Consider the following 25,494-nt stretch of genomic DNA (forward strand, 5'->3'; position numbering starts at 1 on the left):
AATTTATAATATAATCTATCTTCATCCAAAAAAAATGGATGCCCAAGTGAAACTGTCAACCAGCTTGAACCTATATCTGACACTCCTTGCTAACATCACAAACTGTTCAGCATGATCCATGACTGAGTTTAAAATCTGGAATAGCACAGGAGTTTCAATATGACATTCGTAGGTCCTTAAGAGTTTCTTGATGCACCCTTCAATCAAGAGTTTTTTGTGGCCTTCAGAAGTTTGGACAAGCTAAAAGACAAGGACTCTTAACAATTTATTTTGCTAATCAACTATAGTGGACAGCACTTTATGCTAATTGCCCCCGGGGCTATGATACTTAAATTATCATCCAAATATCCGTAATTTGATTCCTATCTATAATAAAATTATAATTTTTTCTCAAATGGAATGCACAATCAAAGAATACTGACTTCTTAACTATCTACCACGAACACTTCCCAATTTTCTTGATGACCAAACTAGCTGGGTTCCTTTTTTTATCTAACATTATGTAATAATATCAATGAAACTAGCATAGAACAGGCCGAGGACATTAGAATAAACAAAGCAAAATAATGTTATAATTTTTCATCGAGTTTAGCTCAACGGCTATCACTCAGCGCATGTTCAAACCAAAACCTAGCTTAAGCGATCTGGATCAGGTCATCACAAATTCAACTTACAAAGCCAAATTCTACACTTTTGACAAAAATAATCAGGTCTGCCATGCCACCTTAACAAAGTAGCTACTCTTGTATTTACAACAATACATCCGTGGTTGGTTTTGAGTTGTAAACAAAGCACACTTATAGCAAATAGGAGAGTTTCCGGGTTGCAATAACTTGAATATGCATAAACAATGATTGGTTGCAAATATACCCTGGCAAATCCAATCAAATTAGGCACTACCCAATTGCAAACCTCAGTATGTACAAATAAGCTCACTTTAGTACACTAATTTCCCAAACAGACACTAATTTCTCGAACAGTTGGCTTGTGCAGAAGGTCAACACGAGAATAATCGGACAGAATATGGATACATAACTCATTTGATGAAATGGATACACAAGAAAGAAAAAAAAGTCAGAATATAGATACATGACTCATTTGATTATATTCTCACTACTGACTATACCTTTTATAGAGCAAAGTGGAACTGTTCAAACTCTATCAGAAAATCAGTTTGCGCATTGTCTTTGTGCAAGATCCTCATTCATGTACCAACTTGGGTCTGGATCAAGGTTCTAGGCATACATTCATTTTCTACTGAAAACAAATATATTTGTACAGATTCGAGGTAGGAATTCACTGTTCATTTCCAAGACAGCATAACCCAAGCAACACATTCACAATTCCTTCAGGAGCCCATTTTATCCTAGTCATATGTAAATGCAGCTCAAAATGTCTCAAGAATTCAGTACTTGCATCAATAGCACCCAAAGAATCACTAACTGCAAGAAGGCTCAGCAAATCTTTGGATAAGATTCAATTGGCGCCCAGAGAATTCTCCAAACTTTGACCAGAGCTCATATCTTCTGCAGAAAGATCCCTAAAACCAAATGGTCATACAAATTGATGGGGTTTCATATAGTTCAACTTCCAGAAGAGTCAACCTGGCTCCAAAGCATCTCTGCATAAACTCTCTCTTCATCGTTCTCCTCATTGGGAAAGATAGGTTCCTCAAACATTTCCTCCTCTCCAAGGAAATCCTTATCTTCCATACCATCTTCTGGTAAAGAATCATGTGGCAGAGACTGAAGTGTAGCTTCAGACAAGGCTTCACGCATGGCCTGTGCTGTTGCAGGCCTATCATCATCTTTGTATATTGGTGCAGGCATCACAAATGGAAGAATAATATCCTTAAGATTAAAGTTATTGACATTCTCTCTTTTGGAATGGTCAGTTGGGGGAACAATCAGGATAATTCCGAGCTCATAATTACAGATATGCAATTTTGTAGTAGTAGAAGCTTCAGAAACCTTTGATTTGGATGAAGGTAGCAAGGTACGTCCCCAAGCAGCAGGACTGAAGTTGTGTGATCCAACATATATCCAGCCAAATGTGGTCATTCCATTTCCCGACAGGAATTGTCTCTGGGCTAGCTGTAGCAACTCACACTCAGTAACAGACAACAGATACATAGAATTATGCAAAAAACAGAAGCAAATTAATATCTGGTGAAAGTACCTTGACGTGCATTGGGTACCCTACTCTTTCACATGGACGAGGAACAGCATCATGAAATATACCAGCAATTTTTAGCCTTTGCCAAGTTTTCTGGGTAACAGTAGCAATTCAGTGTCAAAAAAATTTAGTCAAGCTGCAAATCACTCCTTATATTACAGCTGATAACTTAACAAATCTACCTAAAATTTTCAGTGGCAATAGCAAAAAGGGTAGCCTGACTAGGCAACAAACCACATGTAGACAACAAGATGTCACATGGTGAATTAAGTACCTTGGAGAAATAATCATTGTGAGAGGTCCACAGTTGGAAACAGAAAAATGTTACTAGTAAGCCAGTAATTACTCGGAAGAAAAATAAAAGGTCCAAAATACAATTGTAACTATTGAAGAACACAATAAAATGGTTAACCTCTGAAAGAGAGAGCAAGCGTCTGGAACTGTGGATGCCACAGTGCCCATTTTTAACTCGTTCAATGGTGGGGAACAAGATCTTAATAGATGGTCGCTTTAGCTCATTAGCTATACTCCAGTGACCCCACTGGAATGATTTAAAAATAGTATCAAAATAACAAATGGAAGACAACATAAGAAAAAAAACAAAACAGTTTGATAAAGAGATAAGAGAATAGTACTTCAGGATCAGACTCCTCAGAATCAGGATAGTAACAGGATTTTTTCCCAGCTGCAGCTGCGAAAGCAGAAAAAAAGGGCAAATCGACTGAAGCTCCAATTGAGGATGCACCTTTACAACATAACAAAATGATAGTAAGATGAGGCATTATCTATTATCTAACTTAAAAATCAGCTAATGAATCTCACCATACACAAAATCAACCTCTAGTGACTCAGGCCACCTATATTGAGACAAGACCTATTAAGAAGAAAATTTTACATAAGCTAGAAGCCATTAATTCTGTAATATGGAGGAAAAGGAATTTGTTGTCTAAGAACTAAAATCAACTGAAATATCAAGTTGATAAAGTGACAAAATTCATCTAGCCTCTATCTTATTAAAAAATAAAATAAAACAAAAAAGTTGATTTATAACAAGCAGTTCCATTTTCTGCAACTTCTCCATTTATTATGGCATGCTGATAATTGTGGATTATTTCCCGTCACTAACAGTTGATCACCAGCATTGGAATAATCATAATAGATTGAGGGTTGTAATTGTCAGCCATATTGTTGTAACCAAAGATTCAAAAAGCATATGGCGGCATATGCAGTTGCTTTTTGGCGGCATATGCAGTATGTGAGGACATGTGCAGTTAGTAATAAAATATTTATAGCAATAAAATAATTTAATATATACAAATAAAGTATATTGTTCAACACCATCCAATTCATACATCTACATAGAAAATTATATGTCAATCATAAAATACAAAATACATAAAATATAAAATCAATATTAATAAAAAATGTAGAAAAGAAGATATACACAAATAGCATGCATATAATTAATACTTAGTGTTTAGCATTTGCAAAGCAAATTTCTAAGTTCTTTCAGCTAACAAGCTATCAAATAAGACAGTTTCGGGTTTTAAGTCAATTTGGTGCAATTAAAATTGCTCCAAATGAACCAAATATGAGTTTTTCAACTGCATATATGGCCTCACCATATTTGATCATTTTGTGGTCCCCTTAAATCTACCAATGTGGTTGCATATATCAGCCACTTTTTAAACCATGAATAGGATATCTCAATATGTTGGCAAACAATGTTATGTATCACTTATGACAACCTTATAACTATCTTGACATATTATTGTGATTGTATGTCTGATTTTTATCACTTTATACTGCAAGGATTTATTTATGCATGCATGACTAAATGTCAATGTACCAAATTGTATCTAAAGGATATTCAAGTTGGATGGATGAGAAATACTCAGAAGAGTTTCGTATCTAATATTCAATGACAAAGAAGAGTTTCATATCTAATATTCAATGACAAAGACAATTTTTTTCTTTAACAGAGAGTTTCAAATACCATATCTAATATTCAGTGACAGAGAACTCTGTTAACAGGAAGTGGCTGAAATACAAGGAGACTGATGAAGATATAATCCATGAGATATAAGTTGAATGGTTAAGATAGAGAACTTAGAAATTTTGTGGCTAGTGTATGCTGCTTAGGTTAATATTTTCAATAAGATAGTTATATAATCAACCATGCATCAAAGGATAAGGTGTGGACAATCTAGAATGACATGTAGAAAAAAATTGGTATTATAAAATTTAGTATAGGATGGTTATAGGATTAAAGATATGATAGAATGGCCTTACATAGAGCTTGACGGATGGGAAAATCCCACAGTTGAGACTGACAACTACTTCTAAGAGTAATTGTTTAGAAAAACTGTTTCAGTCTGTGAAGATGTTGACTGTAAACTTCAATTGAAGAGTAGTCAATTAAAAGTTGTTGGTTGACACATGACATGTATCTACTTGTTTCATGTCGGAAGACTGATTCAGCCTATGCAGATATTGACCATTAGTTCCAATTGAAGAGTAGCATAAGTACGTGCCACTATACAACAAAGGTAGGGTAAAAATTGTTGGTTAGCACAAGAAATGTACATACTTGTTTGATGTGCAAACAAAGGTAGGAGTAAAAAAAAATGCTGGTCAGAAAGGAACAAGCTTTTGTAACAAGAATCTTTTACGAGACGAAACAGGGTTGCAAAATTTGCGCCCACCTGGTATATGGGTTTGAATATTCTTTTTCATAGTGGGTTAAAAACAGTTATATAGCTTAACAATTAATATCTTAAAATTGGAACCTATCAGTAACTCAAGGTTTCTGAATTTCCTTTGTTCCTTCATATTAAATTATATCATGAGTATTTTCTCCAAGATAAGCCTTAGAATTGAGATCTTTAAGTAGCATTACTATAGTGACATATAAAACCTTGCAATCAATTAATCTTCCTCTTCCATTACTAATATCCAGAAAAATTCAGTCTTAATATAATATTAAAGTCTGACTGCAAGCTTTCAAGCACCTATTTATACCTCTCTTAAGCGCCAAAGTCCAAGACGCCTCTGCAGAGATGCAACAAGCAAGCACAAAGAAACAAAATGCTCAGGAGTGATCAAATTTGGCATTTCAGTAAATCTTGACCCCTGAATTTCATGACATTCACAGCATTGAACGAAAAAAGTTAGAATCAATTGAGGTGATGAAACTGACTTTGCCTAAAAACACACTATCAATATTGGCATGCCTAAAATTGTGCCAAAAAAAAAAAATCCCTCTTGCCTTTGAGACATTAATCAATAGTTGTATTTTCATGCTTCTTTCACCAATTGCAGCTGCAATGACTTCTTTAGGGTAGATGAAGGCTGAAAAACTGAAGAATCCAATGTCACTGAGAGGAGACACCCACCTTGCAACATCTCTAGGTAGAAAACCAAGTTGCATGAAATCTGTTGAAGAAAATGGGAATTGTTAGACCTTATTGATATGCCACTAAACACCAAGATGCTAATGAAATTAAATAGAAATATCTCATAACCCTACTTGATATCAGAATAGTACAATAATCGTTTTACCTCCTTCACAAAGTTCACCTAAATCTGCAGCAACAACTATGCTTACAGCATTATCATCTGCCTTTATATTTGTAATCCTTTTCAAGAGAACTTCTACAGTTCCACTTGTACTCTCCGAGCATCTTCTTAAAAGTGAAGCTAGAAACTTTAACTGACCACCATTTGGGTCAAAAGAAGTATGAAACCGATAGTGTAAACCAACAACAGTTGTTTGAACTGATCCAAGAAGGTTTCCAGCTGAAGTTTTACATTGTTTGATCTGTTTGGCCTGAACAAATGGTAGTTTCAGCAATTAAAGAAGAGAAAACAGAACACTGCACTACTGGGAGAGGTCATTTTCGTCAAAGGCACCATGAAACAAAAAATACAGATTGAAAGTCTTCATTAATAGATTAAACCTGAACAAACATAATAAAAGGGTGGCTATCTTTGAACAACTAGATTTACCAGAAGACTGTGACATACTTTCTGTACAAGAAGGAGAAGCACAAAGTGATGCTATTTACAGCATCTCAGAAGGGGAAGACGATATATCTAAGGTACAACGCTCTATTCAAACCTTACAATTAAATACAATATATGTGCTTGGTTTGGAAGATGGTGGTTACAGACAACAAATTAAGCTGACGGACGAAAAGTCAAGCTGTTTACATCAGTGGAAGCATAATGAAAGAATTTTCGCCCCGCAATCTCATATATGCACATGTTGCAAAAGAGCTACTATCCAAAGAGCAAGGATACATTGTACTGAATGCCTTCTAACAATATGCAACTTATGTGGACCATACTACTTCAACAAAGAGGTACCTGTTACTCCAGCTCCTTCAACTCCTTTCTATCCGATGAACCTTATACAGGAGCAGAGAAATTACATAATGTGGCGTGAAGAGGAGATAAAGAGATTGAAAGAGGAAGTTGCATATTACAAAGCCCAGTTTGAAGCTCTTCAAATGGAGCAAGATTTCCAAAAGGATTTTCAGGAATAAAATGAGGAAGTTGCAAATATGCTTGTTGAAGAAGTAGCAGCTACATCCAGCCCACGGTTAGTAAAAAATATGTTATATAATCTAACCGTAGAAATTGAAATTCCAGGAATTCAAAAATTCAAGTTAAAGGCAATCTTAGACACAGGAGCAACCACCTCTTGTGTTGACCAAAGATCCGTCCCAAAGGAAGCATTAGAATGAAATACCTTTGTGGTAAGCTTTAGTGGAATCAATTCTCAACAGACGGCTAATATGAAATTAAAGGCTGGACGAATGATTATTGGGGATAATACTTTTCGAGTTCCCTATACATACAGCTTCCCCATGGTATTAGGGGATAATATTCAATTCATCATAGGCTGCAACTTTATTCGAGCCATGCAAGGCGGACTTCGGATTGAAGGAAATACGGTAACTTTTTATAAAAATTTGACTACAATAAATACGTTACCATCTGTACATGCAGCCAATGAAGAACTAGAAATGGATGAAGATGAATACATACAAATCAAAGAAATGGTGCATTTCTCAGCTGGAAGAATAAGCTCTACATTTGAGCAAAAGTTTGACCCTCAATTACAAGAGCTTAAAGGTCAAGGTATTATTGGGAAAAATTCATTACAGCATTGGCAGAAAAACAAGATTACATGTCAACTGGATATCAAAAATTCGGAGTTCATAATTGAGGACAGACCATTAAAACATTTGACTCCATCACAGAAGGAGGCATTTTCTAAGCATGTAAAGGCCTGCTGGACTTAGGGATCATTCGACCAAGCAAAAGCAGACACAGAACCATTGCCATAATAGTAAATTCAGGAACTACAGTTGACCCAGTCACTGGCAAAGAAAAGAAGGGAAAAGAAAGACTGGTATTTAATTATAAGCACCTTAATGATATTACTCATAAAGATCAATACAGTCTACCTGACATCAATACCATTTTAAAAAAGGTCAGTAATAGCTGTATATTCTCAAAATTTGATCTAAAGAGTGGTTTTCACCAGGTAGCCATGCATCCTGACTCAGTAAAATGGACAACCTTCTGGGTGCCTGATGGATTATATGAATGGCTTGTAATGTCATTTGGGTTAAAAAATGCACCTGCAGTATTTCAGCGGAAAATGGATCTATGCTTTAAAGGGACAGAAGAGTTTATAGCAGTTTATATTGATGATATATTGGTATTTTCTCCGGACGAAAGAACCCATGAACAGCATTTAAGGCAAATGCTTCATATTTGCCAATTAAATGGGCTGATCTTAAGCCCAACAAAGATGAAGATAGCAGTAAAGGAAATTGGATTCCTCGGGGCAATCATTGGTAATTGCAAGATTAAACTTCAGCCGCATGTTATCTCAAAAATTGTTGATTTTAATGATAATGATCTCAAGACAACCAAAGGTATGAGATCGTGGCTTGGTTTATTAAATTATGCCCGAAATTACATTCCAAATCTTGGGAAACTTCTTAGTCCTCTTTATGCCAAAACATCACCCAACGGAGAAAAGAGACTAAACTAGCAAGATTGGGATCTAATACACCAGGTAAAGGAAAAGGTAAAACAACTCCCGGACTTGGAGATCCCTCCTCCAGAATGCTATGTAATCTTGGAAGTAGATGGATGTATGGATGGCTGGGGAGGAATATGCAAATGGAAGAAACATAAATTCGACCCTATATCTTCAGAAAAAATTTGTGCGTACTCCAGTGGAAAATTTAATCCTCCAAAATCCACCATTGATGCAGAAATTTACGCAGTAATGAATACAATGGAAGCTTTGAAAGTCTACTTCCTTGATAAACAGGAGCTTCTCATCAGAACAGATTGCCAGGCCATAATAAGTTTCTTTGGCAAAACTTCTAACCATAAACCATATCGGGTCATGTGGTTAGCATTTACTGATTATATCACGGGAGCTAGACCAATAGTTCAGTTTGAGCACATCGATGGAAAAAATAATCAGGTAGCAGACTCCTTGTCCCGACTAATAACTGTGTTAATTTTTACAGAATGGCCGGAACAAGACCTCGACAAGCTAGCCATGGTAGCGCCAGCAATCAGAGAACTCCAGACGCAACCCAATTCGAAGGCCCAGGAGACATTGAGCAAGGCCCTTTGGATCCTCTCGACTTCGCTAGACAGTACCAACAGACAATTAACAGACGTCACGGCCGGCCCATCCCCCTTGATGAATTCCATCAAATCACAGAAGAGCTACATCAGCTGGAACAACAAACAGCAACACGAGTCATTAATGCAGTCCAGCAACTCAGACTTATTCATTCACTAAAACGACAAGAATGCAACAGGAGCAGGGGACATGATAATTGGTGGAATGACTGGTATCCTGCAGTGGAACAGTGTGACAATCAACTTTCCCAGTCAGCATATCTTCTCCAGGATTGCGTTTCACGAATGAAGAATTTTAAGTATAAATGCAGCAAGCATGATGGACCCTGATCGAGTGACCTTCTCGTCTTTATATAAAGTGTCTTTAATAAGTGAAGTGCTTTAAAGATTCCCTGACAAAAGGGGGTCCTTTACGTAAAGTACTTTTAGTAAGTGGAGTGTTTAGTGGAGTGCTTTAAAGATTCCCTTATCAAAGGGAGTCCTTTATGTAAAGAAGTGATTCCTCTAGCTATATCAAACGTGCCGTTGGGGCCCCATGCGCACCCGACATTTGCTATATAAGAAGGAAATCAATCCTCTTGCAAGACATCAAGCATCCTCTTGACCTTTACTTGAGGTTTCTCTGTAAAATTCAGCTTAAATATAAGTTCTGGTTTGGTTTTTCTGCTATTCTTCCGCTGTTCTCCTTCCTCCCTTTCCGCTTTTCTTTTACCTGTTGTGTTGACCAAAGATCTGTCCCAAAGGAAGCATTAAAACGAAATACCTTTGTGGTAAGCTTTAGTGGAATCAATTCTCAACAGACGGCTAATATGAAATTAAAGGCTGGACGACTGATTATTGGGGATAATACTTTTCGGGTTCCCTATAGATACAGCTTCCCCATGGTATTAGGGGATAATATTCAATTCATCAGAGGCTGCAACTTTATTCGAGCCATGCAAGGCGGACTTCAGATTGAAGGAAATACGGTAACTTTTTATAAAAATTTGACTACAATAAATACGTTACCATCTGTACATGCAACCATTGAAGAACTAGAAATGGATGAAGATGAATACATACAAATCAAAGAAATGGTGCATTTCTCAGCTGGAAGAATTAGCTCTACATTTGAGCAAAAGTATAGCCCTCTATTACAAGAGCTTACAAGTCAAGGTATTATTGGGGAAAATCCATTACAGCATTGGCAGAAAAACAAGATTACATGTCAATTGGATATCAAAAATCCGGAGTTCATAATTGAGGACAGGCCATTAAAACATTTGACTCCATCACAGAAGGAGGCATTTTCTAAGCATGTAAAGGCCCTGCTGGACTTAGGGATCATTCGACCAAGCAAAAGCAGACACAGAACCACTGCCATAATAGTAAATTCAAGAACTACAGTGACCCAGTCAATGGCAAAGAAAAAAAGGAAAAAGAAAGGCTGGTATTTAATTATAAGCGCCTTAATGATATTACACATAAAGATCAATACAGTCTACCTGGCATCAATATCATTTTAAAAGAGGTCAGTAATAGCTGTATATTCTCAAAATTTGATCTAAAGAGTGGTTTTCACCAGGTAGCCATGCATCCTGACTCAGTAGAATGGACAGCCTTCTGGGTGCCTGATGGATTATATGAATGACTTGTAATGCCATTTGGGTTAAAAAATGCACCTGCAGTATTTCAGCGGAAAATGGATCTAAGCTTTAAAGGGACAAAAGAGTTTATAGCAGTTTATATTGATGATATATTGGTATTTTCTTTGGACGAAAGAACCCATGAACAGCATTTAAGGCAAATGCTTCATATTTGCCGATTAAATGGGCTGATCTTAAGCCCAACAAAGATGAAGATAGCAGTAAAGGAAGTTGAATTCCTCGGAGCAATCATTGGTAATTGCAAGATTAAACTTCAGCCGCATGTTATCTCAAAAATTGCTGATTTTAATGATAATGATCTCAAGACAACCAAAGGTATGAGATCGTGGCTTGGTTTATTAAATTATGCCCGAAATTACATTCCAAATCTTGGGAAACTTCTTAGTCCTCTTTATGCCAAAACATCACCCAACGGAGAAAAGAGACTAAACCAGCTCACCAGGTAAAGGAAAAGGTAAAACAACTCCCGGACTTGGAGATCCCTCCTCCAGAATGCTATGTAATCTTGGAAGTAGATGGATGTATGGATGGCTGGGAGGAATATGCAAATGGAAGAAACATAAATTCGACCCTATATCTTCAGAAAAAATTTGTGCGTACTCCAGTGGAAAATTTAATCCTCCAAAATCCACCATTGATGCAGAAATTTACGCAGTAATGAATACAATGGAAGCTTTGAAAGTCTACTTCCTTGATAAACAGGAGCTTCTCATCAGAACAGATTGTCAGGCCATAATAAGTTTCTTTGGCAAAACTTCTAACCATAAACCATCTCGGGTCATGTGGTTAGCATTTACTGATTATATCATGGGAGCTAGACCAATAGTTCAGTTTGAGCACATCGATGGAAAAAATAATCAGGCAGACTCCTTGTCCCGACTAATAACTGTGTTAATTTTTACAGAATGGCCGGAACAAGACCTCGACAAGCTAGCCATGGTAGCGCCAGCAATCAGAGAACTCCAGACGCAACCCAATTCGAAGGCCCAGGAGACATTGAGCAAGGCCCTTTGGATCCTCTCGACTTCGCTATACAGTATCAAAAGACAATTAATAGACGTCACGGCCGACCCATCCCCCTTGATGAATTCCATCAAATCACAGAAGAGCTACATCAGCTGGAACAGCAAACAGCAACACGAGCCATTAATGCAGTCCAGCAACTCAGACTTATTCATTCATTAAAACGACAAGAATGCAACAGGAGCAGGGGACATGATAATTGGTGGAATGACTGGTATCCTGCAGTGGAACAGTGTGACAATCAACTTTCCCAGTCAGCATATCTTCTCCAGGATTGCGTTTCACGAATGAAGAATTTTAAAGTATAAATGCAGCAAGCATGATGGACCCTGATCGAGTGACCTTCTCGTCTTTATATAAAGTGTCTTTAATAAGTGAAGTGCTTTAAAGATTCCCTGACAAAAGGGAGACCTTTACGTAAAGTACTTTTAGTAAGTGGAGTGTTTAGTGGAGTGCTTTAAAGATTCCCTGACAAAAGGGAGTCCTTTATGTAAAGAAGTGATTCCTCTAGCTATATCAAACGTGTCGATGGGGCCCCATGCGCACCCGGCATTTGCTATATAAGAAGGAAATCACTCCTCTTGCAAGGCATCAAGCATCCTCTTGAGCCTTACTTGAGGTTTCTCTGTAAAATTCAGCTTAAATATAAGTTCTGGTTTGGTTTTTCTGCTATTCTTCCGCTATTCTCCTTCCTCCCTTTCCGCTTTTCTTTTACCTGTTGTGTTGACCAAAGATCCGTCCCAAAGGAAGCACTAGAACGAAACACCTTTGTGGTAAGCTTTAGTGGAATCAATTCTCAACAGACGGCTAATATGAAATTAAAGGCTGCACGAATGATTATTGGGGATAATACTTTTCGAGTTCCCTATAGATACAGCTTCCCCATGGTATTAGGGGATAATATTCAATTCATCATAGGCTGCAACTTTCTTCGAGCCATGCAAGGCGGACTTCGGATTGAAGGAAATACGGTAACTTTTTATAAAAATTTGACTACAATAAATACTTTTCCATCTGTACATGCAGCCATTGAAGAACTAGAAATGGATGAAGATGAATACATATAAATCAAAGAAATGGTGCATTTCTCAGCTGGAAGAATAAGCTCTACATTTGAGCAGAAGTTTGGCCCTCTATTACAAGAGCTTAAAAGTCAAGGTATTATTGGGGAAAATCCATTACAGCATTGGCAGAAAAACAAAATTACATGTCAACTGAATATCAAAAATCCGGAGTTCATAATTGAGGACAGGCCATTAAAACATTTGACTCCATCACAGAAGGAGGCATTTTCTAAGCATGTAAAGGCCCTGCTGGACTTAGGGATCATTCGACCAAGCAAAAGCAGACACAGAACCACTGCCATAATAGTAAATTCAGGAACTACAGTTGACCCAGTCACTTGCAAAGAAAAGAAGGGAAAAGAAAGGCTGATATTTAATTATAAGCGCCTTAATGATATTACTCATAAAGATCAATACAGTCTACCTGGCATCAATATCATTTTAAAAAAGGTCAGTAATAGCTGTATATTCTCAAAATTTGATCTAAAGAGTGGTTTTCACCAGGTAGCCATGCATCCTGACTCAGTAGAATGGACAGCCTTCTGGGTGCCTGATGGATTATATGAATGGCCATTTGGGTTAAAAAATGCACCTGCAGTATTTCAGCGGAAAATGGATCTATGCTTTAAAGGGACAGAAGAGTTTATAGCAGTTTATATTGATGATATATTGGTATTTTCTCCGGACGAAAGAACCCATGAACAGCATTTAAGGAAAATGCTTCATATTTGCCAATTAAATGGGCTGATCTTAAGCCCAACAAAGATGAAGATAGCAGTAAAGGAAATTGAATTCCTCGGGGCAATCATTGGTAATTGCAAGATTAAACTTCAGCCGCATGTTATCTCAAAAATTGCTGATTTTAATGATAATGATCTCAAGACAACCAAAGGTATGAGATCGTGGCTTGGTTTATTAAATTATGCCCGAAATTACATTCCAAATCTTGGGAAACTTCTTAGTCCTCTTTATGCCAAAACATCACCCAACGGAGAAAAGAGACTAAAACAGCTCACCAGGTAAAGGAAAAGGTAAAACAACTCCCGAACATGGAGATCCCTCCTCCAGAATGCTATGTAATCTTGGAAGTAGATGGATGTATGGATGGCTGGGGAGGAATATGCAAATGGAAGAAACATAAATTCGACCCTATATCTTCAGAAAAAATTTGTGCGTACTCCAGTGGAAAATTTAATCCTCTAAAATCCACCATTGATGCAGAAATTTACGCAGTAATGAATACAATGGAAGCTTTGAAAATCTACTTCCTTGATAAACAGGAGCTTCTCATCAGAACAGATTGTCAGGCCATAATAAGTTTCTTTGGCAAAACTTCTAACCATAAACCATATCGGGTCATGTGGTTAGCATTTACTGATTATATCACGGGAGCTAGACCAATAGTTCAGTTTGAGCACATCGATGGAAAAAATAATCAGGTAGCAGACTCCTTGTCCCGACTAATAACTGTGTTAATTTTTACAGAATGGCCGGAACAAGACCTCGACAAGCTAGCCATGGTAGCGCCAGCAATCAGAGAACTCCAGACGCAACCCAATTCGAAGGCCCAGGAGACATTGAGCAAGGCCCTTTGGATCCTCTCGACTTCGCTAGACAGTACCAACAGACAATTAACAGACGTCACGGCCGGCCCATCCCCCTTGATGAATTCCATCAAATCACAGAAGAGCTACATCAGCTGAACAACAAACAGCAACACGAGTCATTAATGCAGTCCAGCAACTCAGACTTATTCATTCACTAAAACGACAAGAATGCAACAGGAGCAGGGGACATGATAATTGGTGGAATGACTGGTATCGTGCAGTGGAACAGTGTGACAATCAACTTTCCCAGTAAGCATATCTTCTTCAGGATTGCGTATCACGAATGAAGAATTTTAAAGTATAAATGCAGCAAACATGATGGACCCTGATCGAGTGACCTTCTCGTCTTTATATAAAGTGTCTTTAATAAGTGAAGTGCTTTAAAGATTCCCTGACAAAAGGGGGTCCTTTACGTAAAGTACTTTTAGTAAGTGGAGTGTTTAGTGGAGTGCTTTAAAGATTCCCTGACAAAAGGGAGTCCTTTATGTAAAGAAGTGATTCCTCTAGTTATATCAAATGTGCCGATGGGGCCCCATGCGCTCCCAGCATTTGCTATATAAGAAGGAAATCACTCCTCTTGCAAGGCATCAAGCATCCTCTTGAGCCTTACTTGAGGTTTCTCTGTAAAATTCAGCTTAAATATAAGTTCTGGTTTGGTTTTTCTACTATTCTTCTGCTATTCTCCTTCCTCCCTTTCGTTCTGGTTTGGTTTTTCTGCTATTCTTCCGCTATTATCCTTCCTCCCTTTCCGCTTTTCTTTTTGGTATCAGAGCTAGACATACTCTTGTTGTTTCGGCGTGTTGGTATTAATGCAACCTTGGGAAACAAAATGATAGACCCTAACTTGTCAAGAGAAGAGGCAGAAGGCCTTAAAAGATCCAAGGGCACGTCTATATGAGGTTCTCTGGGAAGGAACTGCCCTCGCCGGAGCTCCAGGAGTCTTGAAATCCATATTTTATGAATACTTTTATCGTAACCAGAAACACAAATTCGTACAGAGAAGCCATTTCTTCAACTGATCCCATAGAACCCCCATCTATTGGTTTTGCTAAACCAAGTGATTACCAAGGTGTAACGCCTGGGATCGCTACCCTTATAAAACAAAACAATACCCAAATCCAATTGCTTGTCCAAATATCTGAAGCTCTTAAGGAAATCCAAATTGAAATCTGCAAGCAAAAATCCCCTGCTATACCATCATATCTTATCTCTAAACTCCAGAACCTATCCCTTGGACCACTAAAGCTTAAAGAAAAACCTGGAAAATTGCGGGTATTTAAAGATCCTTATAAAATATTAAGAGAAGAGCAGGAAAAGATTAAAGGAATATGGCAACCTCCCGGACAGAACAGCAAGTAGCTACAACCCCACTATTTGAAGATTAAATAAGAAGCTACAGAAGAAATCAACGAAGGCTTTATAATGCCCAACAAACAGCAAGGAGAATTGGGCAAACATTATCCGGAAGAGCATCTTCAAGTCACACACTTGAACAGCAAATTGAGCCAGAAGCTCAGTTACAACTATCCATGCAAGAAAGAGCTTTAATAGTACCAGCTGAGGTACTATATCATTCCCGAAGAGATGACGCACATCATAGAGTCTATATTCATAGATCGGAGGAAGCAATATTGATAACAGACAATCATCAAGTAGATAGAAGCTTCATACAAGAAGAAAGCTATAACCAATTAAGAAGTGGTATGCAGTACATTCACTTAGGGGTGCTCCAGGTACGCATACAGATTTTACATAGACAAAGGGAAGGAACAATGGCTCTTATTGTATTCAGGGACAATAGATGGCAAGGAGACCAAGCAATACTAGCAACCATGGAGGTTGATCTTACGCATGGAAGCCAGATATCTATGTTATTCCGGAAACAATGATGACAATCGGTGATTTTTACCGGAATGTACAAATTTCCATTCTTACAAGAGGCTATGAAGCATGGCAAAACAGTGAAGCAAATCTCTTAATTACTAGAGGTATGGTAGGAAGATTATCTAATACACCTAATGTTGGGTTTGCCTATGAAGTGCAGGGAGTAGTAGACTACCTAACATCTCATGGAGTCAAAGCCTTACCTGGACAAAGTTTTTCCACAAGATCTCTGCAAGGCTTAAACTGAGTAATTAATCCTACTCAGGCAAATATCCCTATGCAACCAGCTGAAGTCAACAGTCAAACGATGGTGGACAGTAGGATATCTTTAAGCTTCAGTAATTATACTGCTGCTCAGCCATCTGAAAACCCACAATATAATAGTAAAGATGAAGAGGTTTTTGAGACCTTAGCGGTATTAATTGAAACAAAACTAGGTGTTCTTATTTATTCTGACGATGAATATGAAAATTCAAAAGAAAAAAGGAAGAAAGAAAAAAGGAAGGAAAAATATAAGACTGGAAGATGGGATAGTCTAGGACAACCAAGTGGTAAATTTGATTATTATGTCAATTATGATATCCCACAGATACCTTCAGATCTTCAACTCCCACCACCGTCCTGGGGTGATGAAGAGGAAAATGCACCTGATAAGCCAAATGAACGGGAAGGCCTGGACCATGAAGTAGCTCTAGAAGAAAGGTACTCTTCTTCTTATGAACCACATATCTTAGTACATAGAATTTCTTCACAGGCAGTTATCCCAGAAAGGCAGACATCAGGATCCGCAGGGTTAGACATAGCGGCAAGCCATGCAGCTGTTATTGAACCTTATGGAAGGGATCTTATCCACACAGGGCTACAAATTGAAGTTCCTTATGAATACTATGGACAGTTAGCCTCACGATCAGAATTAGCTTGGCAAAGCGGAATAGAAGTTGGAGCAGGAGTTATTGACTCCGACTATCGAGGTGAAGTGCAAGTTCTTTTATTCAATAGAACCAATTTACCAGTTTATATATCTCCACAACAACGAATTGCACAACTTATACTAAAGAAAATAGCTTATCCGGAGGTATATGAAGTCCCCCATCTTAGTTATACCGAAAGGGGTGAAAAAGGTTTCGGATCTACTGATATTCAACCAAATGAAGCTTCAACGTCAACAATTCAACAAAATAAAGCTTCAAATTCACCAAAATATTTCACAACAGAAGATATCTTCACCCTCTTGATGCCTAGAGAAAAACTGGCGGTGTTTGTTCAGGAAACATCACTCCAAAATAGTTATGAGCAAGACCATGCAGCGAATACAAGCCCAGGGGCCTCTGTACCGCGGTCCATGGAACCTACTCTTAACCATGAGGAAGATGATGATTCCAATTTAGACTACATCTAGTATTTGGCATCTCTCTCTACACAAAAGGCACCAATATGGGACGACTATTCTGATTCAGAATGGACAAATCCTTTCGCAAGCAGAGGTGGTGGGGAAGAGGAATTCCTTGAATTAGTTCCATCAAACTGCAAAGAGTTTGTAGAGCTAATTGCAGCAAACTGTGAAATGGAATATCCTTGTCTAAGAAGATTAGTAGAAGGAGTAACGCCAACCACTGAGCAAATTTACTCTACTAGTACAGTGGTATCCCCATACCGACCACCAGCAGATACGGCAATGGGTCCACCAGGATACCCCCCAGCAAATGACATTGCAACTGGGCCTCCAAATTTTCAACCCATTTATGAGCAACAACCCCCAAAAGCAAAATTCAAAGGAGGCATGAATAATGAATTATGGACTCTGCCATCAGCACAACAGCAAAGTGGAGCCTTATTTGTGATACCCGAACAAATAAATTTATTTGATGATGCCTTCTCACGATGGGAATCAATTACAAAGAATTTTGTGGCATCACAGGCATTCTCAGATTCAAAAGAAAAGATCGAGTTTATTGAAAATTTACTTGGGGAAATTGAAAAAATTACATGGATACAGTGGAGGATGACTTACTCTACTGAATATGATGCTCTAATATCTATCAGTGAAGGACGAGAAGGAACTCAAAATATTTTATCTCAAATGAGACGGGTTTTCTCTGCTGAAGACCCTACCCAGGGGTCTACAGAAATACAAAATGTTGCCTATCGAGATCTGGAAAAATTATCTTGTGATAATGTCAAGAATATCATTCAATATATTAATGACTATATGCGTCTTGCAGCAAAAACAGGAAGGCTATATGCTGGACCAGAACTTTCAGAGAAATTTTGGTTAAAAATGCCGGGAGACCTTGGCAATAAAATTAAAGCTGCTTTTGAGGCAAAGCATCCAGGACTCACTGTTGGAGTTTTCCCACGAGTAATTTTTGCCCATAAGTTTCTGGAGCAAGAATGCAAGGACGCAGCTTTTAAAAGGTAATTACATAGGAAAAGAGGTGAAGAGGCTGAAACAAATAGCAAAAACACAACACAAGAACAAGAAAGATATTGATAAATCCTATTCCTATTGTTTGCATACTGTGTCAATTAGGGAAAATTATTTGATATACAAGGAGGCATAGAGCATTTGCATCTACAAGGAGAGATAAACATACAAAGTAAATGATGAAAGAATAGCATGCATGCCTTTGGTCAAGTATGTCAGAGGTACGTCATATCTTTAGCTAATACATTATGCTGCCGAAGATATAAAAAAGCAAACTTCAAAATCTTTTATCCACAAGAAGTTGAACACAAAAAAAAAACCACCTGGCGTGTGCTATTCCATTGGAAAAGCTCAAATTTAGGAGTGCAGAGTCCACATGACAAACAAGTTTGAAAGTAGTCCACATAATCAAGAAGAGTTATTAGGTATCATGTATTTACAAACTAAGATAAGATTTCCAATATTACTATTTTTCCTACAAAAATATACTTTAGGAAAGCACCATAAACATACTTAAGAAGAATGATAGAAATATATATCATATATGCATGTAGCAAATATGACAAGCAATTCCATGTTCTCATAGTTTCCTATCAATCAACTGAAGCCAATAAGAGGATATTCCTATGATTTTTTCTCTATGTAGTCTTTCATAATTTCATAGGACAAGTACTTTACCTATCTTGCATTTATCTAGAATTAGTCCCATCTGAGAAATCAACATGTGATAATAGATTCACGTGACAGTGTGAACAGACTTAGGCTAAGATGTCCTACAATTTACTCACCGACAAGCAGTAATGAGCCTCAAGATTACAAGGGCTTGAAGAATGGATCCCAGGTACTGAAGCAACAAGGTAACATGTAGCTTCTTCAAAGTCATACTTTGACAACTCGTTAATCCAGTGTGCTTGACTGGGCACATCAACAAGCAGAGATGCTACAAACCCAGCTAGTTGAGCAGCAAAGTCAATTTTCAGTTCAGTTTCTTCAAATAAAGCTGAATAATCAGGAGTAGCTCTACAAGGAAAATCTTGCCACCAAACAGTGTTTGTTATACGATCCCACTGTCAAGATAAACCTACTTATAAATATGTATATTTTTGCATAAAAATATTGTAAAGAGCAAATGCAAATTTGCAAAGTAAAAGCCAAGCAAATTATTTATCATAACTGAGATTGCTATGCATAGACTACATCAGGATTTACAAATTCTTTAAGAAAGGCCCCATAATCATTCAAACATTTGATTCAAACAAGGTAGGTTAAGTTGGTGGTCTAATTGAGGGCCTGTGGTTCATAGGCTGAGATTTTAATTACACTTTTAGTTCAGACAAAAGGCTCAATTGATATTCCTCTTCAAAACAAGCAATTCACATGGTAGGTCAAGAATGACTTATGGAGCATGGCTAGGTCGCATATGCATCAACAGCCTGGCTGGGACACTTTGTGGAGGATTTATGATTACAGTTCTACTCTCTAGACTTTCAGATCACTACCCTCTTCTTCATAGAGTGTAATCTCACCAACAAAATGGTCCCAATGTTTTCAAATTTAAGAATAACTGGCTCCATCGACCTGACTTCCCTCAGGTGGACTTGAACTAGAACCCTAGGGCCGCAGTTGGGAAAATTTTCTTGTCTTCGAATAGCAAATGTCAGAACCTCCGGGCTTCCTCAAGGAAGTGGGTAAAAGCGGTGTGCTACTAGATCTCTAGCTGTGAATCATTTGCACGAGTTGGGCTAGTTAAAATTGAAGTAAAGGAACTCTTCAAGCCCATTCAAAGTCATTTCTTGCATTGCTGAGTTAGACAAAATTTTGCAAGGCAAAGCTAGACACTTGCAATAAAGGACAAAAATTAGATGGCTAAAGATAGGAGATAAAAATACTAGATACTTTCAAAAGATAACAAATGGTTGCAAGAAGAGGAATTCCATTCATTCTCTCTCGCATAGGGACAAGATGATTATGGAGCTCTACTTTATCCAAGTCATTCCATTCATTCCTTATTATTATATCCAACCACTTATCAAATCAAATGAGCTCTACTTTAGTGCCTCCACTTAAGCCCAACCACATTCTACTCCAAGTTCCCCTAGATCAACATTTTTTTGCTAGTCTAAAGATCCCTTTCATAGTAGGTGATTCTCATGGATGGTAATCAGGAGCTTAGAGAAGTTTAAAAGGACAAGACCTAGTGGTTTTAAGTCTGAATTCTTATTATTCATGTGGGACACGATTAAATCCAATGTTATGTTTGCTATTTGATGCCTTTCACGAGGAGATCAAGTTTTCAATATTCAAATTACATTTGCTTGGCTCTTATCCTGAAGATAGGAGCACCGAATGCATCCAACTTTTGACCTATAGCACTTGAGAACTTAATGGTGAAAGTTCTCAAGTGCATTCCAATATTGAATGCATTCCGATATGTATGGTCTATGAATTACACCATAAAAGTCAATGTAATAAAGTAACAAAATTTAATAAATAATAATTATAAAATAAAATAATAGCATAATAAAGTGAAATAAATATTAAGGAGTTTAGGTTTAACAAAAACAAAGAAGATTGACTCAAACAAATTTTGTTGGGAGCTCCATTGTGAAATTTAGTCTTAACCATTAATGGAGAAGCTATTGAAAGTTAGGAACAACCAAACTGTGACTACACAGGATTTCTATTAAAAATCAATCCAAATAATTCATTGGATGGGAAGGTAGAGCAAACTGGAAAAAAAACATTTTGAGAAGTCAGATTGACCTAGAAATAACAAATAAATAAATAAAAGACTATATGGGCACATATACACATCTATTAAACCATTGAATGCCTAAGTGCATGTCCTAATCTCAAACAAAAAAGGTTGAGGGTTGTTGCAATAGGCCTACACAACCATAAATTATATGAGGGCCCTTATTGTCCAAGTAATCTGAAATTGTTGCAATAGACCAAGACAACCACAAGTCAGATTGACCTAAAACTGACTCTCTTTTTTGTAAGCCTAGGTCATTACTCATAAGTAATGTGAGGTCCCTTATTGTCCAAAGTACAAATGCTAAGGATGGGCTAAGAAGTCCCCAAAAATATCCCTTCATATTAGCATTCTAAAGAATACAAAATGGTTCCTTGCATAATCATGAGCAAATGTGGATAAATAAGTTAGTGCATAATTATAGAATTAGGTTAGCATCATGGAATATAGGACCATTTTCGAGGAAAGGAGTAAATTTAATCGATGTGATGATGAGAAGAATAAACACATTATGTTTACAGAAAATGAAATGATTGGAGGAAAAACTAGAGAAATAGATAATATAGGTTTCAAATTTAGTATATCACAAAATTAAAAAAATACAATTGGAGGTTATAGGATCATAAGGATAAGGTTGTCAAAGTCAAGGAATTTGAAAATATAATAATTCTACTAAAAAAGATATTAGATAATGAGATACTAAATATTACGTGTTTATGCCCCTCAAGTTAGATTGACAGATTACAATGACAGACCACTAGAGCATAAAGTTAAGGAAGCACAATGTTGGAATGCTACAAGCTACATTGTTGACTTAGGTTTGATAGTGGGTTTAGCCTAACCTATGATGGTTAAACACTATGTAAGAGCTCCAATTGAGAGAGATCAAAAGGGCTCCACCTCAAGGAAGAAGACGACAACAAAAGGAGCAAGATGGTGATGTAGTTTAATCCTTTCATGATTTGGGCATCAAACTGGTTGATACTTCAATCCTTTCATGATCTGGACATGATAGACAAAGGGCTATATATAGGGTACAAAATAGGATGATGAAAAAAAATTAGAAAAAAAAACAAAATCATTAAACAAATATGAAAATTAAAACTAAAAGTTGAGTTATATAAGTCATACATGTCCTCTTCAGTAAAGCAACATGTTAAGCAAGTACATACCAATCCTTGGTCATACCAGAGTTATAATTAAAAAACATGAAGTGTGCTACATGTACCATATAATTGCATTTGTTGATGTTCTATTGAACAATGTGCAAACAGGTAATAATAGACTATGCCAATAATTACCTGTTTTGGAACCAAATTTGCAGAGGTAACTATAACTCTAAGACTTTCATCCCTCTGCAACACAATAAGTTTAGGGTGATGGCATGCAACACCCTGTTTTTTGCGGTCTTTCCCAAATGCTATTTCATCAGGAAACATGGGGTAACTGCACAGATGTGATGACATGAAGCTGATTGTTGTTTTTACAGAATTGAAGGTATTTTTACCATAAACAACCTGAACTTTACATAGCAAAATCACAGAAAGCAAACATACACCAACAATAAGTTTGGATAATTTACATATGGTTGTGATGTCCTACTATCTTGATCAGCACTCCAGCATCTTTCAGTATTGTGGCATGCAATTGTAATTTCTAGGTGATTTGGCACTTGAAAACATGATAAAAACCTGTTGACATTTACATATGCCAATTATCAGAAGGAAAAAAAGACAAATCCAAAAATTGGTTAGTTCAAGTTTAAGAAACGCACCAAGAAACATCACATGTAAATGTTGCAATAAAAATTCGAACCACAGTTTTCAAAGGATGAAGAAGCTCAGCCAGAGACACTCCTTCACAGTAGTCAGATGTGCTAGGACCTATGGACTTGAGACGATTTAGGAAGAACGTCCTTCCATCAGAGTGATTGAAACCCCTTCCGTCAGCTAAGAGGGTTTCACAATTACTACTTTCAATGGCTCCATCATTCTTCGAATTGGAATTTCTGCTCTGAACTATATGAATAGCGGCGTCATCTGGTAGGCTGTGATTAATCTGCCCATTATCCCACTCGGCGCATTTGTCAGAATCTAGAGAAGCACGCAAGGCATGTTCCAACGCTGGAGGTAGATTGATGAGATTCCTAAGATAGGACACCGGATCGTTGCTGGACAGTGTACTTCTCAGATGTCTCAACAAAACTAGTGACTTGGGATCTACATCTCCGCATTCCAACCTGGTGAAAAGTGGATTATGACGGTCGATCTTTACCTCAGAAAAAACGATCAGCTCCACAGAAAATCCACGTTTAATTCTACAGCCGTATCTCGTTCCACTCCTGCAAGAAAAGAGCACCTCATCCCCGACAGCCAACTCAGCAACCGCCCCTCGCCGAACCCTGCGACCATTGACAAACACCCCATTGCGCGAAACTCTAGAGCCGGTGCAGCAGGTTTCGGACCGAAAACCCCGCCTAATCTCGCGCAAGTGGGAGCGGCGGGGAAGAAGGAAACCGTCAAGTAACCGGAGCTTGCGATAAGCCCCGTCAAGGAAGACCTGGCAGTGACGATTGCTTATGCATCGGTCAGGGAGAACGAGGTCGCAGTGGCGACGCCTCCGGCCGACGGTGTAGACCCTGTCGGATCGAAGGCAAACAAGATCGCCGTTGACAGCGCCGACGGGTCGAAGGTAGGCGAAGCCCAGATCTGAGAGCTTCGGTTCTTCCACTGCCGGATCGTCCTTCTTCTCGTTCAATTCCATAAGAGTAGTGAATCAATCAGAGAGGTCAAACAATGAAGCAAAGAATCGGGGAGGGGACAAATGATCAAAACAAAAGAAAGAATTCGATCAAAGAATGTTTAAAAAAAAAGAATAATCGTAGCGAACAAACAATTCGAGAATATATGAGAAATGGAAATCGGCAATGGAAGAATGGGGATCGGGGCAAAGCCCTAGTTCCCGCCGTTGGTTCTTTGTTTTTTCCCTCCTATTTAGTGCTTCTATAAACATTTCGTCCCCGAAGGAGAAGCGTGAAATGGTTCGGTGCGACATTCAGATCCGAGCTCTAATACACGTAATCTAAATGCCTTAGCCCGCTTCTGCTGAGGCTTGCAACTTTATTTGGATAGTAAATAAATTAAATATTATAGCAAGTTTAACATTTGATTTATTTAGAGAATTTATTTATATTTGTTAATATTCAAAAGTTATTTAAATAAATAAATAAATCTAAACACATATACATTTAATTTATTAATATTCATGAATAAAAATTATGCGTTATTAGTCACTACTAATGTTGATTGACAATGTCTATAAATCAAATTTATAAATTATATTCATTAATAAAAATTTTATCAAACTTATAAATTTTTTAATAAACTCTAAAAATAAATAAATAATCTTAATATCAAACTTACTAACTGATCAAATAAGTTTAAAAATATAAAAAATTTAAACAATCAAATAAATTCGAATTGGGAGCTCAATAATATCGAAAACAATCAAATAAATTCGAATTGGGAGCTCAATAATATCGAAACAAAGCATAAGCTCATAAAAAAATCAAGTCAAATTTAAATAATTATTTTCAATAATTTAATTTATTTTAGGCTAAGCTTGGTTCTATTAGTTTATTGAATAAACTTGAACAATATAAAGTTTGGTTCAACTTAGCTTGTTTATAGCCTTAACCTTTGTAGGGATTCTTTTGCTTAGTCCAAGAATTTCAAGATTGTTAGAGCAATTGACCTCTGGTCAAGGATAACCAAGTTGACCAAGATCGAGTTAATTCAAGTTAGAGATTTTGATATTTGATCAATATGTTAGTTGGTCGAGTGAGATGTCAAGTAAATTAAGATTAATTAGATATTTAACAGTCAATTAGTATGTTCAATTGGTTGAGCGAAAAATTAAGTAAGTCAATGTTGACCGAATACTTGATAAGATATGAAAAGTCTAAGTGGGTCATGGTCGACCAAATACTTATAGCCAGAAATCCAGCATAGAGTTGGTACGAGACGAAAAGTCCATGTGGGTCACCGTTGACCAGACACTTGATTATCAGAAGTCCAACAGGTAGTTGGCAAGAGTAAATTTCAAGTGGGTCACGGATAGTCAGACATTTGATAGTCGAAAGTCCAACGGGGAATTAGCATGAGGCATGAAGTCCTGGTAGGTCATGATTGATTGGATGTCAAACAATGATAAAATCTCGATAGATCAAGGTTGA

General features: G+C 37.4%; 1 protein-coding gene across 4 annotated transcripts; it reads right to left on the minus strand.

Moving 5' to 3' along the window:
* Positions 1–773: 773 nt before the first annotated feature.
* LOC121984314 lies at positions 774–24,250 on the minus strand. 4 transcript variants are annotated; one of them, XR_006112842.1, is made up of 13 exons: positions 23,035–24,250; positions 22,817–22,951; positions 22,562–22,706; positions 19,294–19,572; positions 5,737–6,004; positions 5,444–5,610; positions 5,197–5,307; positions 2,998–3,049; positions 2,811–2,920; positions 2,588–2,716; positions 2,358–2,449; positions 2,179–2,268; positions 1,954–2,093 (listed from the first exon to the last, which is right to left on the minus strand). XR_006112842.1 is itself a non-coding variant. In XM_042537194.1 (12 exons), the coding sequence occupies exons 1-12, from the start codon at positions 24,021–24,023 to the stop codon at positions 1,584–1,586; spliced, it is 2,643 nt and encodes an 880-aa protein (XP_042393128.1). In that variant the 5' UTR covers positions 24,024–24,248; the 3' UTR covers positions 774–1,583. The 4 variants fall into 4 exon arrangements, 3 of the variants coding, with proteins under 3 accessions (XP_042393128.1, XP_042393126.1, XP_042393127.1); XM_042537194.1 differs by lacking the exons at positions 2,358–2,449; positions 5,737–6,004 and having other exon boundaries at positions 774–2,093; positions 5,444–5,496; positions 5,571–5,610; positions 23,035–24,248; XM_042537192.1 differs by lacking the exon at positions 2,358–2,449 and having other exon boundaries at positions 774–2,093; positions 23,035–24,247.
* Between the last annotated feature and the right edge of the window lie 1,244 nt (positions 24,251–25,494).

This window comes from Zingiber officinale, chromosome 5B, assembly GCF_018446385.1.
Source record: "Zingiber officinale cultivar Zhangliang chromosome 5B, Zo_v1.1, whole genome shotgun sequence".
Classification (NCBI taxonomy): Eukaryota; Viridiplantae; Streptophyta; class Magnoliopsida; order Zingiberales; family Zingiberaceae; genus Zingiber; species Zingiber officinale.